General features: G+C 45.5%; 1 protein-coding gene across 1 annotated transcript in view; it reads right to left on the bottom strand.

The window, feature by feature from the left end:
• The window catches only part of Fer1l6 (fer-1 like family member 6), a 113,498-nt gene that overhangs the window by 23,260 nt on the left and 65,728 nt on the right, over positions 1 to 24,510 (bottom strand). Inside the window, exons 22-33 of the mRNA XM_026407638.2 lie at positions 22,559 to 22,669; positions 22,161 to 22,322; positions 20,806 to 20,986; positions 18,243 to 18,469; positions 16,384 to 16,506; positions 15,091 to 15,130; positions 13,668 to 13,783; positions 12,332 to 12,463; positions 11,318 to 11,443; positions 8,294 to 8,421; positions 2,901 to 3,071; positions 172 to 332 (exon numbers count right to left, since the gene is read on the bottom strand). Of these exons, the coding sequence (XP_026263423.2) occupies positions 172 to 332; positions 2,901 to 3,071; positions 8,294 to 8,421; positions 11,318 to 11,443; positions 12,332 to 12,463; positions 13,668 to 13,783; positions 15,091 to 15,130; positions 16,384 to 16,506; positions 18,243 to 18,469; positions 20,806 to 20,986; positions 22,161 to 22,322; positions 22,559 to 22,669 (1,678 nt within the window). The remainder of the gene's footprint in view (positions 1 to 171; positions 333 to 2,900; positions 3,072 to 8,293; positions 8,422 to 11,317; positions 11,444 to 12,331; positions 12,464 to 13,667; positions 13,784 to 15,090; positions 15,131 to 16,383; positions 16,507 to 18,242; positions 18,470 to 20,805; positions 20,987 to 22,160; positions 22,323 to 22,558; positions 22,670 to 24,510) is intronic.

Here is a 24,510-nt window from a genome sequence, read left to right on the forward strand (position 1 = left end):
GCTGTCTGAGTTTGGGGATCCTGAGTGGTTTCCATTCTCCTACTTGCTTTTCCACATTTCTGCCTCGGGCATGCATTTCTTTCTGATTAGAGGATGCACTGTGCCCTGGAACACCATGGAATCATGCTCCTCAGGAGAATAGCCACAGCAGAGGACTCTGAGGGGGGTTACCAGTGTCCTCGTCGGTGAAGACTGTTTTTCCAGAAAAGACCTTGCTTCCGATCTGTATTTTCCCAGGGCGGAAGTAGGGTCCATCCAGCTTGTTGTCTTTGCAGAGCTTGGTGAGGATCTCCGTGGGTTTGGATGTGTCCCTCCAGGCATTGTACCCTTCTCTGAAAAGTGGAGCAAGTTACAGAAGGGTGAGGCCTGGCTTCCCCTGGAGAACACACTGAGGTGCCCCCTAGTCAGGCCACCCAAGGGTGACCTGGGCAGGTTCCTTAGATTCACTTGCCATTCTCTACACCTGGGGCTGGTGTTTTTGTCCTGTTTCTTTCCTTTCTGGTCAAACACCTTTGCCTATGTCCAGCTTGCAGGTAAGACAGGACTTGTGAGTGGAAGAAGTGACCTTGGCATAACAATGTTAACCATGTTAAAGTTCATCGATTCCGGTGGCATTTCCTATGTTCACAATGATGTGCTACCACTACCTCTAACTAGTTTCAAAAAGTTTTCGTCACCCAAAAAGAAAGCCCTGTATCCCAAAGAGCAGTCACTCCTCTTCCAGCTCCTCAGAACCTGTGATAGCCACCTATCTGCTTTCGTTTCCTGGCAGGTAATTTTTGTGCAGTTTGGTTTCTTGCTCTGTGGCTGCTGCTTATTCTAAGAGGAAAGCCTCACTCATCCTTCCCATCTCTCTGCTCCTTTCTTCCCTTCTCTTCCTCCACAAGAACCATACATGGACTCAAGTCACAGGCAGACAGTCTGCAAGTGTTGTTCCTTTAATCAGGGATCTGAAGTTCCTAAATCTCCCCAACCTTTCCTTCCCTTAAAAAAAAAAAGTAGCTGTTTGTTAAAAATTATTAATTTGCAAGGAAGTTCTAAGAACTATGACCAAGATAGCTTGGATGTCTCTGCACTTCAGGACACAAAGTTCAACAAAATTTAACCCACTTAAAAATTTGAATGAATCAAAAAGGATCACACGGTAGTTTCCCACATGGTATCTGTGATGTGAAGATCCTGGGAAGTTCATCCACCCCAGCCTGAAGCCACACAGGGGTCGCCCTCTAAATGTGTGCTCTCATCTTATATAAAAGTGTTCAAGTGAACGAAAGTGGCATCTTCCCTGAAGAAACCACTCTCTGGTGAGTCCACCATCAGGAACTCTTCCAAACAAAGTTTACATCACATTTGTCTGTGGCCACCCTCTCGGATTTGAGAATAAGAATACCTAGTCACGGAGCAGAACACTCCAGGGTACTTGGAGAGTCATGACAATTCCCAGGAGACTTGGGCATTCACTAGAGTCCCCCAGTGAACTGGATTCTAGCCTCCCAAAAGAGAAGACCAGACAAAGAGACGGCTGGAAGTCTTGCTATGGAGCAGACAGGGCTCGACTCCCTCAGTGAGAGTGTGAACCGGCACCATCCTTGTAACAGGCCATTTGGACACAAGTAGATTGAAAGTCCTTAAAATATGCATTCATTTTAATAGAATAATCCACATGGATGGAATCATCCATCGTTGGATACCCAGTGAATTCAGAGAGGTCCTTGGCCGGATTTCATACTAGAATGCTCACAGCCCGCAATATTTATAATACAATAAAGAATATATTAGTGCCCTACAGTTCAGAAAGAAAAAGTGGCTCCATTATTTTAGAATAAATTTATATGGTGGAATACTGTAGAGCTATTGAAGTAATAATTATAAAGAATACTGATGAGGGCTGGGGCTGAGGCTCAGAGACATAGAGTGCTTGCCTGGCATGCGTGAGGCACTGGGTTCGATCCTCAGCCCCACATAAAATAAAATAAAAAAGTTATTGTGTCCACCTATAATTAAAAAATAAATATTAAAAAAAAGAATAACGATGACATTATAAAATCTTAGGCTATAAGGGTTAGTACAACCACAGTTTACAAAACTTCCTGGGTAGTGTGAATTCAACTTTGGGAAAAAATAAAATAAAAAAAATATGAAAAGAAAGTATGCAAAAATGTTTATATACATTATTTGTGGGTAGAATAATTATAGCATTAATTTGTATTTATAATATTTCCTAAATTTTCTACAATGAATGTGTATTACTTTATATGCAGGAAAATATTTTTACAATTTTACCATGGAACACTAATGAATGTTCTTATGTTTTCCCAGATGAAATCTATAAAAGTTTTTTTTTTAAGATATCATTCACAACATGTTTTTTTAAAAAATATTAAGTTGGTAGTCTGCATATTTAAATAAAGTATAATTCACAATCTTTGAAAAGAGATTAGTATTCCTTAATTTGTAAAATGATGCTAATATCTCAATGGGCTCTTGAGAAAACTGAAAGAGATTCTCTGTGTAAAGCTCTAGGACAGTGCTTGGTGTAAGCATTCGTGAGCATTTGTAATGGAAGCTAAGATATTGGCGTTTGCATTATATTAATCCTTCTTCTAGAATCATTCCCCACCAAGGACCACTGGGTACATCTAATGGAACAAGTGTATCATGATTCAGCCCTTGACTCTCGAAGAATCTGCCCTGGGTTCTAAATAAGAGCTACATTCCCAGGCCTGGTGACCCTCAAGGGCACAGAACAGTGTCCCCAAACAAGCCCAGCTGATACGAATCACTTTTGAGATGTGAAAGCTGTGGGTCTGGCCTTCTTAGCAATAGACAATGGGGCACAGAGTCCAGAGCCCTGACCCGTCATGGCCTCTGACGGTGTCTCCATGGGAGAAGGAGCTTACATTTCATACTGGCTCTGCAAGCCACAGATGGCTCGGTGTTTGCTGTAGAAGCGGTTCTCCAGGTCGATCTTGGTCTCGCCAATGAGGTCATCTGTCCCAATCATGTCATGGTCATAGATCAGCACGGAGAGCAGGGACTCCTTTGGGAATGTGGCCTGGATCTCGAATGACCTGCAGTCCAAGCAGAGGCTTCAGGATTTACAATGTTTGGCAACAGAGGGAATTTTTCCCAGCTTGGCTTTTAGCTAGCCTGCTATTCATATCCACTAACTGCTCAACAGTTCCATTAATCCTGAGCAGATATTTGTTTAGCTTAATTTCGGATGAAAGTATAATCCACTTTAAATTCCTGTCCATTTCCAACAGCCAATAATTTCCCCTTTGATGGCATGGCTTTGAGTTGTCAACTAGTGATTTTGGTCTCAGATGGGACTGATTTTCAGTCTTGGTTTGGAATCAACAACTTCCTAATTTTACAACCAGGGAAAGTTAATCAATCTCTGCATAAATGGGGGTAAGGTGGTCTTCTTAATACAGCATGAGATAAAGGCAATGCTGTGTATAAAACACACACTTCACCTCCAATCACTCAACTCAAGACCAGTAAATTCCCTTTCCCTCTGTTGTAAAACCAGGAAATTGTTGATTCCAAACCAAGACTGGAAATCAATCCCATTTGAGACCAAAATCACTAGTTGATGACTCAGAGACAGTGGTCCATCAAAGGGGAAATTATTGGCTGTTGGAAATGGACAGGAATTTAAAGTCGATTATCCCTCCATCCAAAATTAAGCTAAACAAATATCTGTTCAGGATTAATGGAATTGTTGAGCATTTAGGGAACTGTTGCATGATCAAGGAATACCAGCTGGGTTTATTTGAAAAGAAAACTCTATTGAGAATGGAAAATCACCATAAAAACAAAAAATTCCCAACAAGCTGTCTCTACAAAACTCTGAGCCCCTTGAGAATAAGGACCTGTTCGTTTGGTCTCTGTATCACCGGAGCTTAAACTTGACCTGCACAAAGGATACTTAATGAATGCTTCTTTGAACTTCAAGGGATCTCAGAAATCACCATATCCCATACCTTCATGTAACAGATAAAAACCCTGAAACCTAGAGACCTCAAGAGACTTGCTCAGGATCATGAATCAGTCTCGTCTGGGATAAGTGCCAGTTTTCTATGTCCTTAGTTACCACAGGAGTGCGAGATATGGAAAGAAACAGCAATGCCGTCAGATTTCTCGTGACAATGGGTCATCCATACTACTGAGTTTGTACATTATTCAACTTTGAATGCAATGCAGCGTTTTAGGAAAATGTCTTTCTAAAAATAAAGTCACAGGCGCACCCGTGTTTCTCGAGTTGATGCAGACTCTGGATCCTTTGGGACAGGGTGGGCTGGGCTGGGACCAAGCGACAGAGAGGAGATGGAGAGGGGTGGGGTTTTTATTTCCTGCATGTCCACAGGCCTGTCTGGTCCGTTGTCCCCCTAGTCAGATCCACTTAGCCTGGACTCTCACTCTCCAGGTTGGCAGCGACTGTAATCACAACACAGCTACGAGCCAATGAAATCTCTCCAGGGACAAAAAAAAGCAGATCTGGTGAGGCTCCAGGAAGACAGGAATATGGCTGCCCAGGGAAGAAATCCCTGTGTGTTCCATCTGAAGACACAGCGTTGCCCACCTGGGCTCCCAGATTTGAATTCCAGGCTGTAATTGATATCTAGGAGGTCACAAGGAGAAGCTGCCAGTGGTCACCAGGGCTGCCACTGAAGAATTTAATAAGTGCTTTACTGTCCCTGGTAACCATGACAGAGGACTCGATGGCTCTCCTCCATCTCCTCAGGCTGTGCTCACAGATTAACCTCACCTTAATTTCAATTGGAGCTGTCATTTAGAGCTCCCCCAAACAGCCCATCATGGTTGGACTCCCAATTACCCAAGGGAATACTAGGCTTAAGCCAGCTGTGAGCTGGTGACATGCTATCATTAGCTGCAGTCAATGCTGGGTTGAGGAAAGATAATGCATCACGAAATGAGCAACTAAGGAGACAGTGAGAGCATGCAGACCCCTGAGCAACAGAGCAAAGATCCCCGGGCTCCTCTGTTCATTCCCCCATTCATTCTTTATCATGCATGCATTCATTAGTGTGGTATATTTCAGACACCCAGATGTCTGAGATGGCTAGAGCTCAGAGGGAGACACAGACAAGGTGTTACAGATAAACCTGTCTGGACGAGGGGAATGGAGAAACAAAAAGACGTCTCTTCAGGGGGAATGTGAGGATAGATGGGAATGCTCCTGGCTCCCGAGCTGAGGAATTTCTTATCTTAGCATCTGACCCACGCAGGTCAAATTCACTCATTATCTAGTCTCAGAAGCCCCTGCGCCTCTGCATTATATTTTACAGAAGAAACTCTATATTTGTCTGAGTTTGGGGTTAATGCAGGCCTCTCCAGGAGTGTGCAACTTTCTTGAAAATGGGGTCATAGCCCCTTTGCACTTCTCCAACAGCTGACACACCATCTGCCACCCAGGGACTCTCTGGGTTGAAGGGAACAAATGTTTGCAAACCACTCGCAGTGGGCTGGTCAGTGTCATGTGTGAACTTGGTGAGACCGTGGTTCCCGGCTACGCAGACACTAATCAAGGTGCAGCTGTGGAGGTATTTTGTCAGTGGGACTTACATCTAAACTAGGTGACCTTACATAAGAAAGGTAGTCCTTGATAATCTGGGTAGACCTAATCCCACCAGGTAAAAGGCTTTAAGAGCAAAGCAATGATATCCTAATCATGACACTGAACATACAGTGTATGCTTATGTGTCCCCCTAAACTAATACCCTGAAGTCCTAACTGCCCGTGCCTCAGAATGTGGCCTTATTTGGAAATGCTGCTTTTAGAAGTAATCAAGTTGAAATGAGGTGGTTGGGGTGGACTCCAATCCAAGACCAGTGTCCTTATAAGAAGGGGCAATGGTGCAGAGACAGACAGAGACATACAGAGACAGAGAACAACTTGAAGAGATGTAGCAAGAGGCCATGGGAAGATCAAGGCTGGGACTGTAAGGACACTTCTCCAAACCAAGGGACACCAAGGATGGTCAGCAAAGCATCAGCAGCTGGGAGACAGGCATGGAGCAGGAGTCTCCCCTACAACTCCGAAAGAAGCCCCCCCTGCTGACATCTTGCTTCCAGACCCCCACCCCTGGAAGTGTGAGGCACAGCCTTAGGAAACCACTCATGTGGCCATGTGGTCTCTTCTGTGGTAGAACCTGGATGAGGGTCCGGTCCAGTTCCTGCCATACCGTTCCCTTTCCATGGGCTGCTTTCTAGAGCACCCATCCCTCACCCCAACACCCCCAAGGTGGTCAGGTGCCCTCCCAGGGCTTTCATGGGACATGCCACACTTTCTCAGAATCACCCGTTGACCTATTTTTCTCCCAGTATTCATAGGAAGCTGGGAGGCCCTAGAGCGCCTGACGGACAGCAGATTCCCAACATCTATGGGGAAAGAAGGGAGCTCGGCTGGTGGACAGGGAAAGCAAGGTGTGACTTGACCAGTCCAGCCAGGACAAAGGCCTGCACATGTGAATGAGCAAGGGGAGCTGAGGCCCACAGATCCGCTCCTGGGGCTCGTTGTCTTTATTTGTGGCTGATGATCAAGGCAATGGAGATCCCAGGGAGCATTCTGGGAAACTGAGGGCCACCCATGAGGAGCTGCCCCGTGGATAGGCAACCTCAGGTTGACGCACAGTGACGGGTCGCCTGGGATCCCACGACCGTGCAGAAGTTGGGTGTGTGCACACAATCACGCCTTCATTCCAGGCACTCGTGGTACTTTCCGTGTTCCAGGCCCTGACCTAGGTGCAGGGCTGTGGCGTGGACCAAGGGCTGCCAGAGGAGCTCTTCCATCACAGAAGACCCAGGTCAGGCACGGGAGCCTGTCGCTCGCTCTCCCGGCTGGAACACTGTGGGGTAGACCTGGCAACTCTTGTCCCTGAGTAACCGTTACATACAGGCCCCACAAGGCAGGCACACCTGGAGAGCTTCTGGAAGGAGCCCTGCAGAGCCAGAGGCAGGGAGGAATCTCCCATCATCCCCTTCTCTGTTTGCCACGCCACATAACAGGGTAGTAAAACCAGCTGGATTCATGGCACTGTGGTGAAAGCGGGTAATAAACAGAGGCCGCCAAGCACTTGGCAGGATGAAGTGCTGGTGACATCGATGCAGACAATGACAAAGGTCATCTCTGGATCAGGGAAGCAAGGGCGAGTTTCCCTGGCACTGCCATTTCAACCACCCCATTAATCTGGACAGGCAAGATGGCTGTTGCCTCATTGTCTCAGGAGCAATAAAATCTAAGAGACTGACGCTGGTCAAATGTCAGAGGGTCCAAATGATTACAAACGCATAAATGAATTTAAATGAGACGGATGGAGATTTCATTCCACACTCCTAGTTACTAAGGAAAAAAAAGAGAAGAAATTAAATAAACTTCAAGTACCTCCATTGTTAAAATTACTAAGCAGGAAAGGAAGGGAGCCATATTTTGAGTATTGACTGTGTGCTAGATGCTTCATATATTCTTTTAAAGGAGTCTGAAGAGTCAGGTGCTATAGATGAAGAAAATTAGGATCAGAGAGGTTAAGTCATCTGCAAAGGTGGCACACCTTGTATATAACAGAGTTAAACCCAGGTTCTTTGATTCCAAAGTCAGTGGCTGACAGTTGTACAGACTCAAACAGGGAACACTAATGTGTGACACACCAATGAGGGTTGGTGAAGGTACCATGAGGTGGAGAATTCCTAGGTGACTAGCCCACCTACACATGTACAAACTTTGAATGAAACCAAAGCACAACTGGGGGACTCAATTCAACTTTTTAATCTCAGGGGTCACCTTAAATTAGCAGCAAAATGATGTGAGAGAAAAACCTGTCTAGTTGGGGACAAAAGATCAAACATCGGCCCCTTCTCCTCTAATTATGAACTGTGTAGACGACTTAATTACACTTCTTAACTTTTCAGGGCTTTTCCTTGTTTGTAAAAAGGAAATCTCTTTGTCCAGAAGCAAGAGGTGGAAGCTGATAACCCTTCAAGGTGCCCCTTAAATTTAAGATTGAGGAAATGGCTATTGGAACACTATGCATTGTATGACAATCACCACATGCTACCAAATTCCTGAGGGGTCCACGGAAAAGTCTACCCATCTCCATGAACAGACTTGACTAGCCATTATCAAGAGCAGAAGTCACCATTTAACCTTCTACCACGACTTGACCCAAGACCCCCTTGCACACGAACCCAGGCACATACACACACCACCCCTGCAAGAAACACAGCAGGAGAAGACGCAGGAAGGACAATGACAGCTGGGGGCCACCCACCTTCCGAACACCGGGTTCAGCTGTTTGGGGATGTATTTGTCGCGCTCTTTGATTTCTGTTTTGCCAAGTCTGAGCACGATGTAGGGGTCTGATTTGCCATCCGGATCAGCTGGGCTAAGATTGAACGCCTGGGGAGAAGAGAAGAAAGTGGCCTTGCCCCAGTGGTTTCAGAACTGGCTGCATCCAGGGGTCATAAATGCTTTCCCAGTGGATCCCCAAGTCCTGTCTCCAGACACTTGGATTTTATGTGACCCGGGCTTTGGGGGTTTTAGAGCTCCCTAGGTGATTCTAGTGCACAGCCAGGGTGAAGAACCACGGCTGAGCATCTCCATCTTGCTGTCAAAGGGAAATTTATTGGCTTTGCCCATTTCAGCTTTCTCTGTGATGTCTCCCCAGCGGAAAGCAGTTCTTGGCACAGAATAATGAGGACCCTGCTGGACCAGGAGGCAGGAAGCCTGAGTGAAGTTCCAGTCCTAGTTCTGCCGACTGTGATCATGGGAAAGTCATGTTGTTTCTGAGATCTGAGCGTGAAGTCATGGGGTGGACCTGAAGGACCCTCCCAGCATGGGTCTCTGACCCGTGACCCCGTCTGTCCCACGTTCACAGTGGCCTGCTGGGTGTTGAGCTGTGTCTGATGGTGAAGTCTGACTCCAGACTCGTTGGCCCTTCAACTATCAAAATTGAATACTGTGCAGGGAGGGGCCCAGGGAGGGGCCGTGAGACAGAACATCCAACAGACGGGGCAGCTCCCCTCTGCAGTGCAAGAGGAGCGAGATCCCCACGCTGAGGACTGGATCCCACTGACAGGCAGAAGGCCATCAAGTTCTATGTGGAAGAAAGTTCCCTGGAGCAACTGCTTCATAAGTGAAAATTGTGACCAACCTTTACGCCAATTACCTGGGGAGAAGTACAATCCCAAAAGGCAACCCCTTCTTTTCTTCTCCTCACATCACACAACTTTGATTCTCTACATAACAGTCACCTCTAACACTAACCCTGTTTATTTAGCTGTTCCTTTGTTTATTTTCCTGTCTTCCCAGGACCCAAGGGCACTGTCTTCTGCCTTATTAATTACTTCACTTTCAGGACATAAAATAGGGTCTTTTAATATTTACTGAATTAATGAATGAATGAAAGAATAATACATTCATTTAAGAAAACACTATGCAGTCACTATAAAGAATGAAAACCTGTATTTACTGATCTTAAAAAAAAATCCAAGATATCTTATTGGGTGAGCTCACCAACCCTCCCCCCAAAAAAATAGAGGTCAAGAAAATTTTTTTCTTTATGCAATTTAAAGTAGTGCATTAAAATGTCATTTGTGTTTAATTAAATTAAAATATTTAAAAATTAATTTATTAATTAATTACATATTAGGATAAGAGAGGAAACCACACATGGTCACCTCTACTGGAAAGGTCAGTGAAAACCCTAACTGCAGTGAATTCCCCCCTCCCTGCAACCCAGGGCCACCACCCTCTGACCCTCTGTTTATTGAAGTCCTCCTGTCCTCAAGTTCTAGCCCAAGCCTGCCCTTCTTCATCCTGTCTCCTGGATGGGAATTTGATCTGCACTCCTGCCCTTGGTCCTGAGGAGGATACTGGACATGGAAAGACTGCAATAGATATTGCAAAATAAATAAACGAAGAAGAGGGCAAATGCTTCTCCAATCTCTGTGTTTATTGAAATTTCTCCCTCTCTTTCCTACGATCATACTCTCATAATTCTGGACTCCCCAAATAGCATCCCCCGAAACCTTAGTTCTCTAGGCTTTTCTGTAGAAGAACAAAAAATGTGTGGAGCAATAAGTTTAGAAAATGGTATTCAAGATTCAACAGTTAAGTAGGTCTCTTTGCTTTTGGAACTCTCAGCGCCTAGAAAGTGCCAATGAGTTTTGTGAATCTCAGGAACTGGAGAAGGGAAATGAATCTTTAGATGCACTGTTGCTCAAATTTACTTGAACACACTGTCTGTTTCTCGAAGGATGCGTATTAATTATCTCCCAGAACAGGAATAACTTCCTGAATGCAATTTTGAGAAGGCTGGTCTAGAACACTCCTGTGGGTGGGTGTTAAACAGAGACTCTAGGGTATTGTCAGTGGTAAGTACTTCTAATGTCTCCAGGTAGCTGGGACTTTCTTAAGGGAGGTGACCTTGTTCTCTTCCTTCCAACTCTCTGGAACATGGTGGTTGTTTGGATGATAACAGAAACCTGAGAACTGCGTGATAAGAGAACAGCTGGTTCTCCCTCATTAAAGAATAGCCCATTTTTATTTTATGCTTCATTTATGCTTCTTAAAAAGGAGAAAGGTCAGGTAAGCAAAGTAGACATAAAATAGGACTACGGCAGTCAAATACAATTATGAAAATCAAGTTCAAGGTCAGAAGACAAGAACAATCCATGAACTGTAAGGGTCCATACAATTACTTTGACGGTGCAAAGCAAGCGTGTGCTATTTGGCTCCCAAAGTCCTGCAAATCAGGCCAAAAAGTTTCATAATTGAAGTTTTGTGCTATTACTATCAGAAAGGGTGAGACCCAGCAGAGACAATGTTTTTCTTGGAAATATACTCAAAAGGAAATTTCTGGCTGCTGGGTGTAGAAGCCATTGGGAGAGTTCCACAGTGTAGCCCATGAGCTCCCTGCTTCAGCCAGGAGAAGTCCATTATACTGACCCAACTTCACACCCTGTTAGAGACTGACTTCTGTGCCCCCTAAAGGTATATGTTGAAGCCCCTAGGCCAGTATGACTGTTTGGAGACAGGGCTTTTGGGGTCCTAACCCTCATCTGATAAGGTCTGTGGCTCTATAATAAGAGAGGAGATTCCAGAGCTCACTGTCCCCACATATCAGCAACAGAGGCCCTATAGAAACCAACGAGCACCTTGACCCTGGACTTGTGGCCTCCAGAACTATGAAACACATTTCTATAGTCAAAGCCACCCCCCCCGCTTTGTGGTTTTTGTCATGGTAGCTCATGTACACTATTACCCCCCCACCCAGAGCAAACACATGGCTCACCGCAACAATGTACACCCTGATCAGGACTTGGACAGGGTGGCTGAGTGGGATCCCTTGCTGGATTCTTAGCTGCCCATTGTCCTCAGAGCCAGAATCCTCCGGGCATTTGTAGATGCAGAAGGAGCCCTGGAGTCACAAAACACAAGGAAACACAAGGAATTGAAACAAGAGGGTCAGCATCACCACCAAAAGTCACAAAGCCTAGTGCTAGCTGGATGGGCACCCCTGGAAATCAGGAAGACCTGGGTTACTGCTGCCCTTGCCAGGGGATGTCCTCAGGCCATTCCTGAGGACATCTGAGCATCTGAGCATCTTTATGAGACACTGGTGGGTTGGGGTTGGTACATTAACACCCTCATCACAGGACTACTATGTAAGGAACACAGCAAATGGGACCCCAGGTGTCTTTCACCTGCTTATACTTCTTGATCTCATTGCATCCCATTGCAGTATTCCTGTTTCCAGATGAGGCCTCTGAGGTTCAGGAACATGGCACACCTTGCTCCAGGCCACACCACTTATTAGTATTATAACTAGGATTAAAATTGAGACTGGCAAAGTGCAACACCCATGCTATCCCAGCACAGCACGCTGCATATCAAAGGCCCTGCATGCAGTAGGGGTATAGCAAATGCTAGCTGCAACTTTGTACTGTGGATATCATAAGCCTACTAGATGGGCATGTATCGTTTGATTAGTCTAGTTGTCCAGCTGGCAGGCTTGTATAAATCATATACATAGTGTGTTGGTGAAGGCCAAGCGAAGTCCAGAGGTCTATCAGGTAACGACTATCTCCTCAAAGTCCTCAGACCAAGCTCCACCCCATCGGCCACAAACCAAAATATCTCCAAAGACTGGAGCTGAGTCTTGTGGCATTCTAGAGAGGTTCTTGAGTAGAGATTAAGGATTGTCCTTGAACACATCACCCGCCACAATCCCATTACCAGAGTTGAGTCACAGATAACATTTATGGGCAGGGTCAGCCTAATAATGGGGTGAACAGGGGAAACCTGCCTTAAACTTCCCTATGACTCTGTCTCCATCCAGACCATGGTCATCTTCAGTAGATTTGCCTCTGAAGAGCTCAAAGGTTTTCACCCAGTCTTCAAAATTGTTGAATTCACTCTCGAGATCACCCTCGTATATCTTCAGGGAAAAAGGAGAAGATTAGGCTAAGCAGAAAGGAGGCGCAGGATTGACTTAATGAGAAAAGCTCAGATTCTCTGAAATGCATGCTCCTTGGGAAAATGTAAGATGCCACAGTTAAATTATCTTTCTTTCTGTTTGCTAGTTTGTTTGTGGTACCAGGAATTGAACATGTGCTAGCAAAGCACTTTACCTGAGCTATGTCCCCAGCCATCCCCCATCAACTTTTAAAAAATTTTTGAGACAGGATCTCACTAAGTTGCCCAGGCAAGCCAAGACTTGTGATCCTCCTGCCTCAGCCTCCCCAGTAGCTGGGACTAAGGTGTGTGCCACCACATAAGACTTATCTTAAATAAGATAACAAACCTGGTTTGGTTCAGCATTCCAGGAACTACCATTCTGAACTTTAGAAAACCTTTCTGGTAAACTTTTAAGTCCAAAAGAAGTATAGCTAAACCAAACAAAATTTTAAAATATAGAGGTATAAATATGACAAACCATAGTTAATTGATGTCATTTGTTGCTAGATACAAACTTTAGAACTTCTAAGGAAATTCAAATCAATGCTGTTCATTAGTTCTTAACACAATAAAGTGATGGAATATTTTAAAATGCATATAGACATGACTTTTCCAAGTGGTAAGTGACATATGCACTTTAGAAATGCAAACTAGAATTGAGCTTTAGGTTTGGTAATGAAATTATTTATTCAAATTTCCTAAAAAATTATGTACCCAAATTGGTAGTCTATATACAGAACTTTCATACTCCAAATTTTCATATCCATAAATATGGCTCTAATAGTTTCTGAAGGATATCAAGATCGGCCTGCTGGACTTCACTTTATTGGAGTTAAAACTCCTGCTTTTCTAAGTGTGTACACATCTGCATGGTGATATCAAGTCCACGAGGTGAGCCAAGGGCTCACCCACTGTAAACTACTTTACCAGGTCCAAGGTGAATAATGTAAATCATGGCCCCCTGTCAATATATAGGGAAGTAGAAAAAAATAAAATGAATGAGCTCCATTGTCTTGGCTTACATACTTAAGGTTTATTTCTTTGCACCAGTGATTTCAATGAACACCAAGTAAATTAGTTCAAGCAAAGGCATTACTAGGGTTTACCAAAGCATGAAGGGAGCCCCCCTGCTGAGCACCTCACCCCACCCAAGTAGAGACGCTTGTGTGCCCTTCAAGACATACCTTCAAGACAGCCAGGTTAGGGATTGTGTCATCTTTGGGTTTCTTCTTGAGCAGCTTGTCCTTCTTCTTCTTTGGGCTATCTTCTATATCAACCACTACTTCATCTGGTTTTGCTCCTGTGGATATTCAGGAGACACTGTTGGATTTCTCATGGAAGTTGAGATGAGAAGGAACACAGACAAGTTCCTTCTTTCCCTTTGCTCTGGCATCTGTCATAGGTTTTAACTCTTCTTTTAAAAAACATAGCAACACTGGTGGGGGGAGCTGGGGTTGTGGCTCAGCAGTAGAGTTCTCGCCTCGCACATGCAAGGCCCTGGGTTGGATCCTCAACATCACATAAAAATAAATAAATAAAATAAAATTATTTTTTGAAAAACCTTAGCACGTTTTGCTGCAGGATTGCTATATACAGCCCTGCAGCCTGTGTACCACGTGGCAGGGGATCCCCAGAGGCCAGGCAATGTGATGACCTGTCCAAGTATGTGTAGTAACTCATTAAATTAGGCACAGAGAGGTCAGATTATTTGTCCATTCACCCAATGAGCAAAGAACAGACCCAGGATTTAGATCAATTTGAAAGCTTTTAGTTATACTTCCTCTTTTTTAATATTTATTTTTTAGTTGTAGTTATACACAATACCTTTATTTTACTTATTTATTTTTATGTGGTGCTGAGGATCGAACCCAGGGCCTCACATGTGCTAGGCGAGCACTCTACCACTGAGCCACAAACCCAGCCCAACTTCCTCTTGAATGTCTTTAGGTACTTGAGATTCATCCAGCTCAACGGGACTCAAATATGTTAAGTGTCTTACACAATATGATGTTAGTGGAATTACTCAGTAACTTTTTAGCAACAGGCCTAGGAAAAAACTGTAAGGGATGGACTTCTAGATCTGCTATTTTCTAGCTGTATAATCTTGGACAAGTTCCTTGATCTCTTTGTACCTCTGTTTCGTCATCTGCAAGATGAAGATACTATTGTTTACACACAGGGTTGGCCAGGGAATCACATGTGCTAATTAGTACTGGTCTGAGGATCTGAGTGACCCTGGGCCTCCTTCATCTGTCAGTGTCACCTGAAAAGCCTTGGCTACTTGCTATTACTGTTACATTTAGGCTGTGACCTGCCGTGGGCTTCAGCTGAGTTAGTGGTCATTTCTAATCCCAGGCTTCTTTCACTTGGGTTTCTGCCAAACCAGATCTATCCAATCCTTATAAAGTGAGTTTTGGAAATGAGCATTCTGGTGCCCAACAAAATTCAGAGACCTGGGAGCTGTGACTAGTTCGAATACCTGTAAGACCTTTTTAAAGCATCGTCATCCTCCTGATATTGCTTTCTTACTTGGGGATGCGGCTGAGTTCTAATATACCTCCCAATGACCCTTGTCGATGTCCAAGAATCCCCAGAACAACCTCTTACCTGTGTTGCCTTTTGTCTCCTTGGGATTGCTCTCCTTTGCCTTAGAAAAAGAGAGAGACAAGACAATTGACGCTGTCGTGCCTAATTTACCAGTCCTGACTGCTAACAGCTCTACTCCAATTATCCCAACTCTCTGCAACTCAGAGATGCCATTTTAAAAGAGAATTCAAACAGTCCCCCAGATGTCCCTGGAGTGAAGCTTCACTGGATCGACATGAGATCCAAATGCAGTGGGATATTCTGCCCAAGAGAAGAATGTCCACACACCCAACAAACATGCATCCAAGCTGTAGGCCTCCTTGTCCTCCTGGGCAGCCTCCTCTCGGCTGCAGGGTAGACACTCTCCCCACTATTCTTACATTCCCCTGGCGCATCTCACCAGTCTGTGCTGAGAGTTTTACTGGCTGGTATGTGGGGTCCTTGGTCCCACATGGACTGGGGAGGGGATCAGGGAAAAGGGAAGGGGCTGAGCACACACGGGAAGTGGTTGCTTCCATCAGAGCAGAAGGAGGGAGGTTTAGAGGCAGAGACTGGTGTTTGGTTTGTTAATTTACTACATATCAATATGTGTGAATTGTTCTAGATGAAACTATAGACTTTAAACTAAAGAATCAGAAGAGTCTCTATTCAACTAAATATAACCATAACATCTGACTAGCCTTTCATTTCCTTTTTTTTTTCTAGAAGTCTTACTAAATTCCATCACTGAGCCTTTGCCTAACTCTCCAGACACTCCCCCCCAACCCCGCCCAGTGATCCTCCAGCTTTATGGCTTGTTCCTTGTTCAGTTCCAGGTACACGAGGCTCTGCTGTTGCTCTGGCAGTACCCCTGGTTCTTGCCTTTTGCTAAGGCCCAGACCCGCCTTTACTTTGATAATTTCCCATATAAACAGAGATTCCTGCTGAAGACCTGAGGCCATCTGGCCTGGGTATCTCCTGGTGCACACAAGGCCTCTATCACTGATGCCCACCAAGCAAGACTCCACTTCTCCTTGCTGGACCCCCTGATCTCACTGGGAGGAAGCTCCTCCAGGTCCAGGCTGGCCTGGACATCCTTCCAGCAATGAAACAGAGCTGTGTCCTGCACCATCTCCACTCTCAGGGTGGAGGTTTATCATTCTAGATCCTTGGCCCTTCTAGAATTCTCTTTTAACCTTTTGCAGTTAACAAAACCACACCCGAGTAGGATCTACACCTAGTGAGATTTAAGAAGAGAGCTGTGGGATTTGAAGTGGGAGAAGGTGCCATGGGTTCTCTTCAGGCCCTGAAATGCCACAGCCAGGGGGACAATACCTTCTGTGTTTTCTTCAGGGAAGCATAGTACTTGGACCACCAGTCAATGACATTTTCAGCAGATTCATCTGCGATGGTCCTCTTTTTCCTTTTGGTGGATCTCCGGGTAGGCTTCTTGGCATCCTGCCAAGGAATAAGGGTCGGGTCATTAGTTGGGCCTTGTCTTGTGGCATACTAGTGGCCAAAAGCTTAACTGAGGAAGAGAACAGATGTACCTGTGGGGTTTATGGTAGCAGCTCTCTATCATGCTAATAAATGAAAATCTAATAAACTATTGATAATAAATAATGGATCAATAATAAACTATTGATCCATTCATTCATTCATTCAGCAAACATTTATTAGGAATAGTTGAGATACTGTACTTGATACTGGGGATATATGGGGACTGAACTCAGTCTGACATTTGGGAAGCTTAGAGTTCAGTGGAGGAGAGAGGCAAGTGTCAAATCAGCAGACCACAGGACACAGAATGGCACAGAGGAAAGGGCACTATCTTCAGAGAGACCTGGGTTGCAATTCATTAAGCAGCTAATACCAGTGCTGTGATTCTCAGATTCCTCAATGATAGGCAGAGACCAGGGACCACAATACCTGCCTACTTCACTGTTGTGAGGATTAGGTGATGTCACCTAGGCAATTCTCTATTAGCTTCATTTCTTTCAACAGGAGTAAATAAATGACATCTGTCACATAAGTGATGGGGTGGGGGGTGCAGTGATATACACATGGCAGAAAGAGGCATTTGGGGGAGAAGAGAATCATGGCACTGGAGGCAGCCTATGCAAGACTATCACACATCTGGCATGCCTGCACTCTCCCCAACAATTCTCTTTTTTTAAACAAATGTAACACCACTTTTCATTTTTCTGATTGTACATGATACAGAGTCACACCATTCATGCAATCATACCCATGCCTAGGGGTTATAATGTCCATCTCATTCTCCCCTCCACCCCACACAAACACCTTCCCCTCCCCTCCCCTCCCTCCCTTCTGCTCAATCCAAAGTTCCTCCATTCTTCATCCCCACTACCACTCTCCATGGATGAACATCTCTTGAGCACCATTTGTTTGCCAGGCACTCTCTCAAGGGATGGGATAAAAGAAATGTGATGTTACAAAATCATCTCTTTCTGGATTTAGGGTTTTATGGTGTCAGCAAACACTGGGACCAAGCACACCAACCTAAACTAATGGGTGCCATTTGAGGGTGGCAGAGAACCCAGTGAGGGGTCACAAATGGTATCTAAGGATGGATGAGATAGATGGACACAGCCTGAGCAATGAGCCACGATTCCATCGTACTATTCTTTTTATTTTAACCTTTACTATTCATGGGGCAGGCCGTTTCTTAGGACTTTCTTAAAATGGTCTTGGACTTTGTACTCAAATTTATAACTTAGAAAGATCAACTCTGTACTTGGCTGTGGTTCTTTGTGTACTTTTCCATCTTCCCTTCCTGAATCTCATTTAAGTGAGGATGAGAAGTCTTACTCCTCTGTAGAATCAAAAGGTCTATTTTTTTGTTCCCATATGACCATGTATAATATAGGCTCTGAATACTTGTGTACTAGTCCTGGACAAAGAATCCATTGTCTTTTCAAGCTAATAAATTTAGAGGAGTTTGTTTTCAATTAATTATTACTGCCACATAATTTCATATACATTGACTTTCTGATTCTACAAGAATGCTCTGAGGTGGGTATCAATATCAATATTAGTGGGAAACTAATACTCAGAAGAAGCAGGTTGCTGGCTCAAGGCTGTACTGCTAGTTGTCAGAAAGATTAGTACATAGATCCTCCAATGCAAATTCCAGTGGGCCCCGTAAACATGAGGAAGGAGCGCTCCCTGACCTTAACGTTTCCATCTTTTGGTGCCTCCTGGGCCGCTGGTGTGGGTTCAGGCCCCAGCATAGGGGAGGAGTCAGGTATGTCCACCAAGACAGCTGGCTGAACCTGGGCGGAGTCGGGAACCACCGTGGGAGGCGGATCAACATCCACATAGATGTGATCTGTTGGAGGGTCCTGGGAGGACTCATCGAGTCCAGGAGATTCCGTCACCACCAGTGAATCTGAAATTGCTGGGGCAAAAGCACACTCAGTCAGAGAACAGGGCTGCATCAGAGGTGGTCATGTCAGACATCCGATATTAGGAATCAGACCTGGACTCAAATATGACAAGTGTTACATTTCTGAACCACTTTTCCTTACTTAAAAAATGACAATAAAAATACTCATTTCACTGGGGGATAAAATGTATGTCCTGATGTAAGGCATCTGGTGCATAATAGGTAGTCAAGAAGTGGTTGCATTTGTTGTTGATCCCTTGGGGACATGTCAATCTATCATGGCCACTGGAATATAAAAATCAAGGCTTTAGGGCACATGTGCTCAGTGTTGGCCGTGTCTCCCCAGTGTATTAACACAGGAAGCTTTTGGAAGGTCCACAGCTCAGCTTACTCCTCAATACAGGCAGAACTCTGAGCACTTGAATGCCCTTGCTTGGCAGGGAGCAGAGGTAGGGCCTTGGACCTTTTGAGATTCTTCATTGGCCCTTGATACCATTAAAGAATCATAATGGGGTCATTTGTTCCTAAATAGCCCCTTCTCTGCATTTTTGCTGTAGAATTCCATGCTTAGGGGCAGTTCTCAGCTGGAGCCTCCATGGCTGTCAAGGCCTCCAGAGGGTCTCCTTCCTCCAGTTGCTGAATTTTCAGCAGCAAATTTAATCCAATGAATCTTACAGGTATCTACTCTGCTGGAGGCAGAGACAGAAATGAGTAGGACAGACTAGAAAACTGAGAATGAGATGGGCAACTTGGCTTATAAGAGAGAAGTAAAACCAACGGGGAAAGGACTGACTGGTCAGCAGGCCTTGGGGTGGGGATGGTCACTCTAGGGAGAAAGACTAGCTGCATCCCTCCTAAAATCAGGTACCAATGCAGATTGACAATGTAAGTGCTAAGACCACAAAGCCAACCGCAGAAAATTTAAGATCTTTGGAACCAAGGGGAGAACAAGAGTTTTTAAAACCAGATTCTGAAGTACAAATCATATAATTTAAAACATGGTTGGATCTAACTACATCAAAATTAAGGATTTCTGCTCAAAGATGAGGACTGTAGGCACATTTAATCATTATCTTTCTAGGAAAAGATATGAGCATTAAGAACAGACAAAGAACCTATGAATCAAAAAGAAAATTAAAGGAAGCACATCAGACACAAACAAAGGACAAAGGCAGACAAATCACAAAAGAGGGATTGAGACAGCAGGAAGGATATTAGAGGTGTACAGTAGTAATCAGATAAACCCACGCTGAAATAACAACAAGACACTATTTTATATCCACAGTATAGCAAAAACAAAATCCAAACCATGTCAAAATAAAACCTCAAAAAGGTGAATCACAGGAGGTGTGCTGAGGAGGGGGAAGTGGGGCTGCAGGGGAGAGATGGTAGAAGCATAGACTGGTTATTTAGTTCAGCACCATCCTCCAAAGCGCCCCCTGTCTGTACTTAATGAAATGACACGTGCATGTTCCCCATGACCCAGCAACTCACTCCTGGGCATACATTCCAGAGAAATTCCCATATAGCACCTTCCGTCACCAACACAAGGATTCTTCAAGATGCAGTTTGTGAAAGTGGGGAGTGGCAGGCAGCTAAGGGTCCAACACAAAGGGACAGGAAGAGCAAACTACGATAGAGGAAACAGGTGGTAGTAATGAACTACTGCACACACAGCACCATAGGTAGATCCTAAAACATGGTGTCGAGTTAAAAGAATAGGAAACCAAAAGACGATTATAGTACCATATAATTTATGTAGGTTAAATATGTTTTAATTTTATAAGAATGTCATTGTGGGACATACGGTGGAGAGGGAATAGGAAACAGAGACAGAAATAGGAATCAGAAGAGGGATTAAGACAGCCTTCAGCCAGCCATGCAGTTTGCTAAACTCAGATTGGAGCACTGTCTTCCAAAGCCAGGGAATAAGTACCAGAAAATATGAGCATGTCTTGCTCACATGGAAGATAAAGACAGAGAAGCCCCGAAGGGATCGACGATAACAATAAGGCATGGAGCTGAGAAGGGCAAGATTCTCAACTTGGAGCACCTGAGACCCAAAATGGAACAAACCAAAATGATGTCAAGCACAAAGCCACAAGAAGTGCCAACAGAGTGGAGAAAGAAGGAGCTTGTCATACTCAAAGATGCCTTCTGAGAGGGGTCACCCTGATGTGAGTCTTAACGCAGGAGTTCCACAGCTGAAAGAGGCAGAGGAGACTGCAGGAGCAAGTTTGTCAGAAAGATCCACCCAGCCACCTGACTGCGAGCCAGGTCCCCAGCAGCCAGCCTGCAGGCACATGGCTCTAGAGTCGCAGATCCAGAGTGCAGGAGGAGCCTCCTACCTTGCCCACCTTGGGCTCCATCCACCTGTGAGATCAGGGCAGGAGGCTCTCTGGATTTACACAAAAACGGCTTCAAGCAGTTGATGGTGTAGGTGCCCACAAGGGTGCTCCTCCCGAAGGCTCTCCAGTCCACCACGCAGATGCTCAGTGGCGGGTGCAGAAGTTCATTCTCAGGCAGCTCCTGCAGGAGAAGTGGGTGTAGCAGGCCACTGTCTTGGCCAGGCCTGGATGCTCACATTGCTAACCTGTCTGCGGGCAGGCCCAGGGCCAGCTCGCTGTCCACCCTGTCCCTTGCCCCTGCCTTGCTCTTCTGTCCTTCAGATAGCCATGCAGTTTGCCAAAACACTGGAGCACTGTCTTCCAAAGCCAGGGAATAAGTACCAAAAAATATGAGCATGTCTTGCTCACAGTTAATCCCAGGTTTAAACTGTAAACACCTCCGCTTCTGTTTTCTCTAGAGCAGCGTTTTCAATGCTCTTATGTTGCCATTATTGGCCAGTGGAAGTCTCACCTCGAATGACAGACTACCCAGCCCCAATATGTCAGATGAGAGTCAAGCCATTTAAGGAGGAATGAGGGTGTGGGGACAGTGTCCTGTACAGTGGTTTCCCTTGGTGGCCCATGAGGCTTAGTGAAGGCCACGTGAAAGGTTTGCAAACAATGTGCACGGTCCTCAACTGTAGTCTTCCCTAAGTTATCATCATGTGTCCCATGGTGCTGATGGGGTGGGACACAGCAAACTCACTCCTTTTGGTTAGTTCCAAATCAGAACACAAACGTATATTGAAATAAATAAAAGTGCAGGTCTCCACGAACATCACTTTAGAAGCCTAAGTGTACGTGCAAACTATCTACATTCTAAGAACAAATAATGTTTGTTTTTTTAATTGAGCCATTAAAATAAGTTTTGATAGACTGGTGGTTCTAAGACTGTCCTGAGTGTTGGGTCCACCTGGAGGGTTTGTTTAACCAGAGAAGCTGGGCCCCACCCTCACCAGCTTCCAGTTCAGGTACTGGGAGAGGGTCTGAGAATGTGCTGGAACTGCGCATTCCCAGGTGATGTTGCTGGGCATGAACTGGGGCCAAACTTCAGGGACCACTATTCTCAGCAAAAGTGTTCCAGCCTGTTTTGATTTACTGTGTGACCTGTTTGACCTGAAAAGTCAAAAACAACAATCGCAAACATCTACTTCCTTATTCTGAAATTCTGGCTTTTTGCAATTAGACTGCTCCTTCTTTTAGGCAATGGACACCCGCAACCGTGAGATTTCTTCCCTAGCCAAGCAGAGGAAGGGGTGGGGCGCAGCGGCTGAGGCGACCGCGGGGCCATGGGTGGGGCAGCAGAAGGGACTCACCACTTCGAAGGCATCTGCCTGGACACTGAAGTTGGGGTTGTTCTTGTAGCTCTGGATCACGCAGGACTTCACTCCCCGTCCCCCACACTCGATGAGGACCTGCGGCCGGTCCACGGATAGAAGCTGCACCTTCTTCATTTCACGGACTCCCCAGAAGAGCACCTGAGGAGAGGACCCCAGAGCCGTCACCCACAGTCCCAGGGACCCACGTGAATACCTGGAGATGGTGGGAGTGTGCCTTGACCCCCAGAACCACAGCGTATTTCCAGGCCTGGACTCTGACTGGTGCAAGCTGGATAGGGGCTGCCGGGGTCAACCATCCACCCACACGTGGCCCCTCTCACAGTGTAGGCAGGACCACTGCCAAGTCCCGGGTCCGTCCCGGGTCCGAGTCCTACCTCCACACGGTATTTACTCAGCACTGGCCGAATGTTGGCAGGAACTGGGTAGATCTGGGAGAAGTCTGGTGGGTCGATGGGAGGAAGCCCTTGCAGCCCAGTGGGGGGGACCTGCCACGCAAAATGGGGGCCATTGAGAGAGCTGGAGAGGAGCGAGGGAGATGGACAGAGCCATGTGGTCCTGCCTCTGTAAGACATGGCAGTTTTGTCAACTTGAAATGCGACAAGGTCCATGCAGTTTACCAACTTTATCTATTCATTGACAAATGCGTTAACTTCCAAGGTGGCACTCAGTGTGTGTGGCAGGTAGATAAGATGTTGCCTTCAGGAAGCCCCATGGCACAGAGGGAGAAAAGCAAGACAAACAGGAAGACCCTCACACTTGATGAAATTCCACAGGAACTACAGCCGTGAAGTGGAGAAAGAAATTCGTTTCGATTCTGAAACTTTGAGTCCTGCCTATTCCCCCCACTCTAGATTGTCAAGACCTCAGAAAAGGGGTAATGCACCACTACAGAGAGATTCAGATTTGATGAAACAGCAACTACTTCTTAATCAGTGAGCTGAACACGATGTTTTTTGAAGGCAGAACTCAGGAGAAAGACGTGTCACTTCTTCTGCCCTTGGGGTTACACAGGAAGACAACTGTACTTTGTTGACATCTCCCACAAAAAGACTGGAGAATGTCACTAAGGACAGGGTCTTTCTCCTGAGTGGGCCACCCCACACTGCCTTCAAGACCTGCTTACCACACACATCTTTCAACGTTTCCTGACTTGTTCCCAGCTCCTGTGGTCATTCTCCTGCCGTTGCTTTCTTTGAATGCAGAGTACCCTCCATATAGGTCTAGTGTAGAAATTAGAGGACTAAGTCTGGAAACCAGACTCCACTGTGTGACCTTGCACAAGTTACTTCTTTCTCTTTGAGCCTCAGATGATCCATTACCCCCTCAGGAATCAGATGTTCCATTAAACTGTGCCTTGGAGCCAGTGTTTCACCTCACTGGGATGCTTTGCCTGAACGACCTACAGGATTTGGCCAAGAAGTCTTTGTTTACTTCTTCTCATTCTCGAAGCTCCTCAAGTGGTGCTCCATATACAGTACGTTCTTGATAAATGTTTATTGGCCAACTGACACATCAGCTCCGTATGCTCGAAAGAGCCTGATTGCTCATCAAAACCTGCGAAGCACAAACACAGCCCCGTTCCTTTTTCAGACATATTCTAGTTGGCAATGGCAGATGTGGTTAAGCTAATTAGAAGAAAGCTCAGAAAAAGAAAAGCAGATTCTGCAAAAAGCCAAAGAGGCCCAAGATGACGAGGCTGCAGAAGGATCCAGATAAAGGAGCTGGCACGAGGAGGATGAATTACTCAGCACTGCCTGGCACACCGGAGTGGGCAGCGTGGCCGGCAGCGTGGCTGCAGAAACCACCTCACTGGGGAAGCTAATTGCTTCTGGCTCCAACCATAAAAACCACAATATAGCCAAGATGGTGACGTGGGAGAAGCTGCCTCTGGGTAAGCGTTTTATTAGATTTTCATTTTAATTGACACATAAAAATTGCACATATTTATGGGGTACAGTGTGACATTTTGATACGTATATACAAAGGGTAAATGATCAGATCAAGGTAATTGGCACATCTACCACCTGAGATGAATATGTGGGAACATTCAAAATCCTGTCTCCTAGCTATTTTGAAATAACTCACCATTGTCAGTCTTGGTTGTTGCACTGGGCTGTGGGGCACTAGAAGTTCTTCCTCCTCTCCAGCTGCATCCTTGTCCCATTAACCATCCTGTCTCCGTCCCTCCCTCCACACCTGCACCCTTTCCAGGCTCTGCTGGTGCTACGAATGTGCCTCCTAAAGACCTCATGCTTCCTCGTCCTGGGAGTGCTGATGTGGCAGCGTGGGCAGGGCCCTAAAGAAGCTTCAGCCCAGCCCTCGAGGG

The sequence above is a fragment of the Urocitellus parryii genome, chromosome 7 (assembly GCF_045843805.1).
Source record: "Urocitellus parryii isolate mUroPar1 chromosome 7, mUroPar1.hap1, whole genome shotgun sequence".
Lineage (NCBI taxonomy): Eukaryota > Metazoa > Chordata > Mammalia > Rodentia > Sciuridae > Urocitellus > Urocitellus parryii.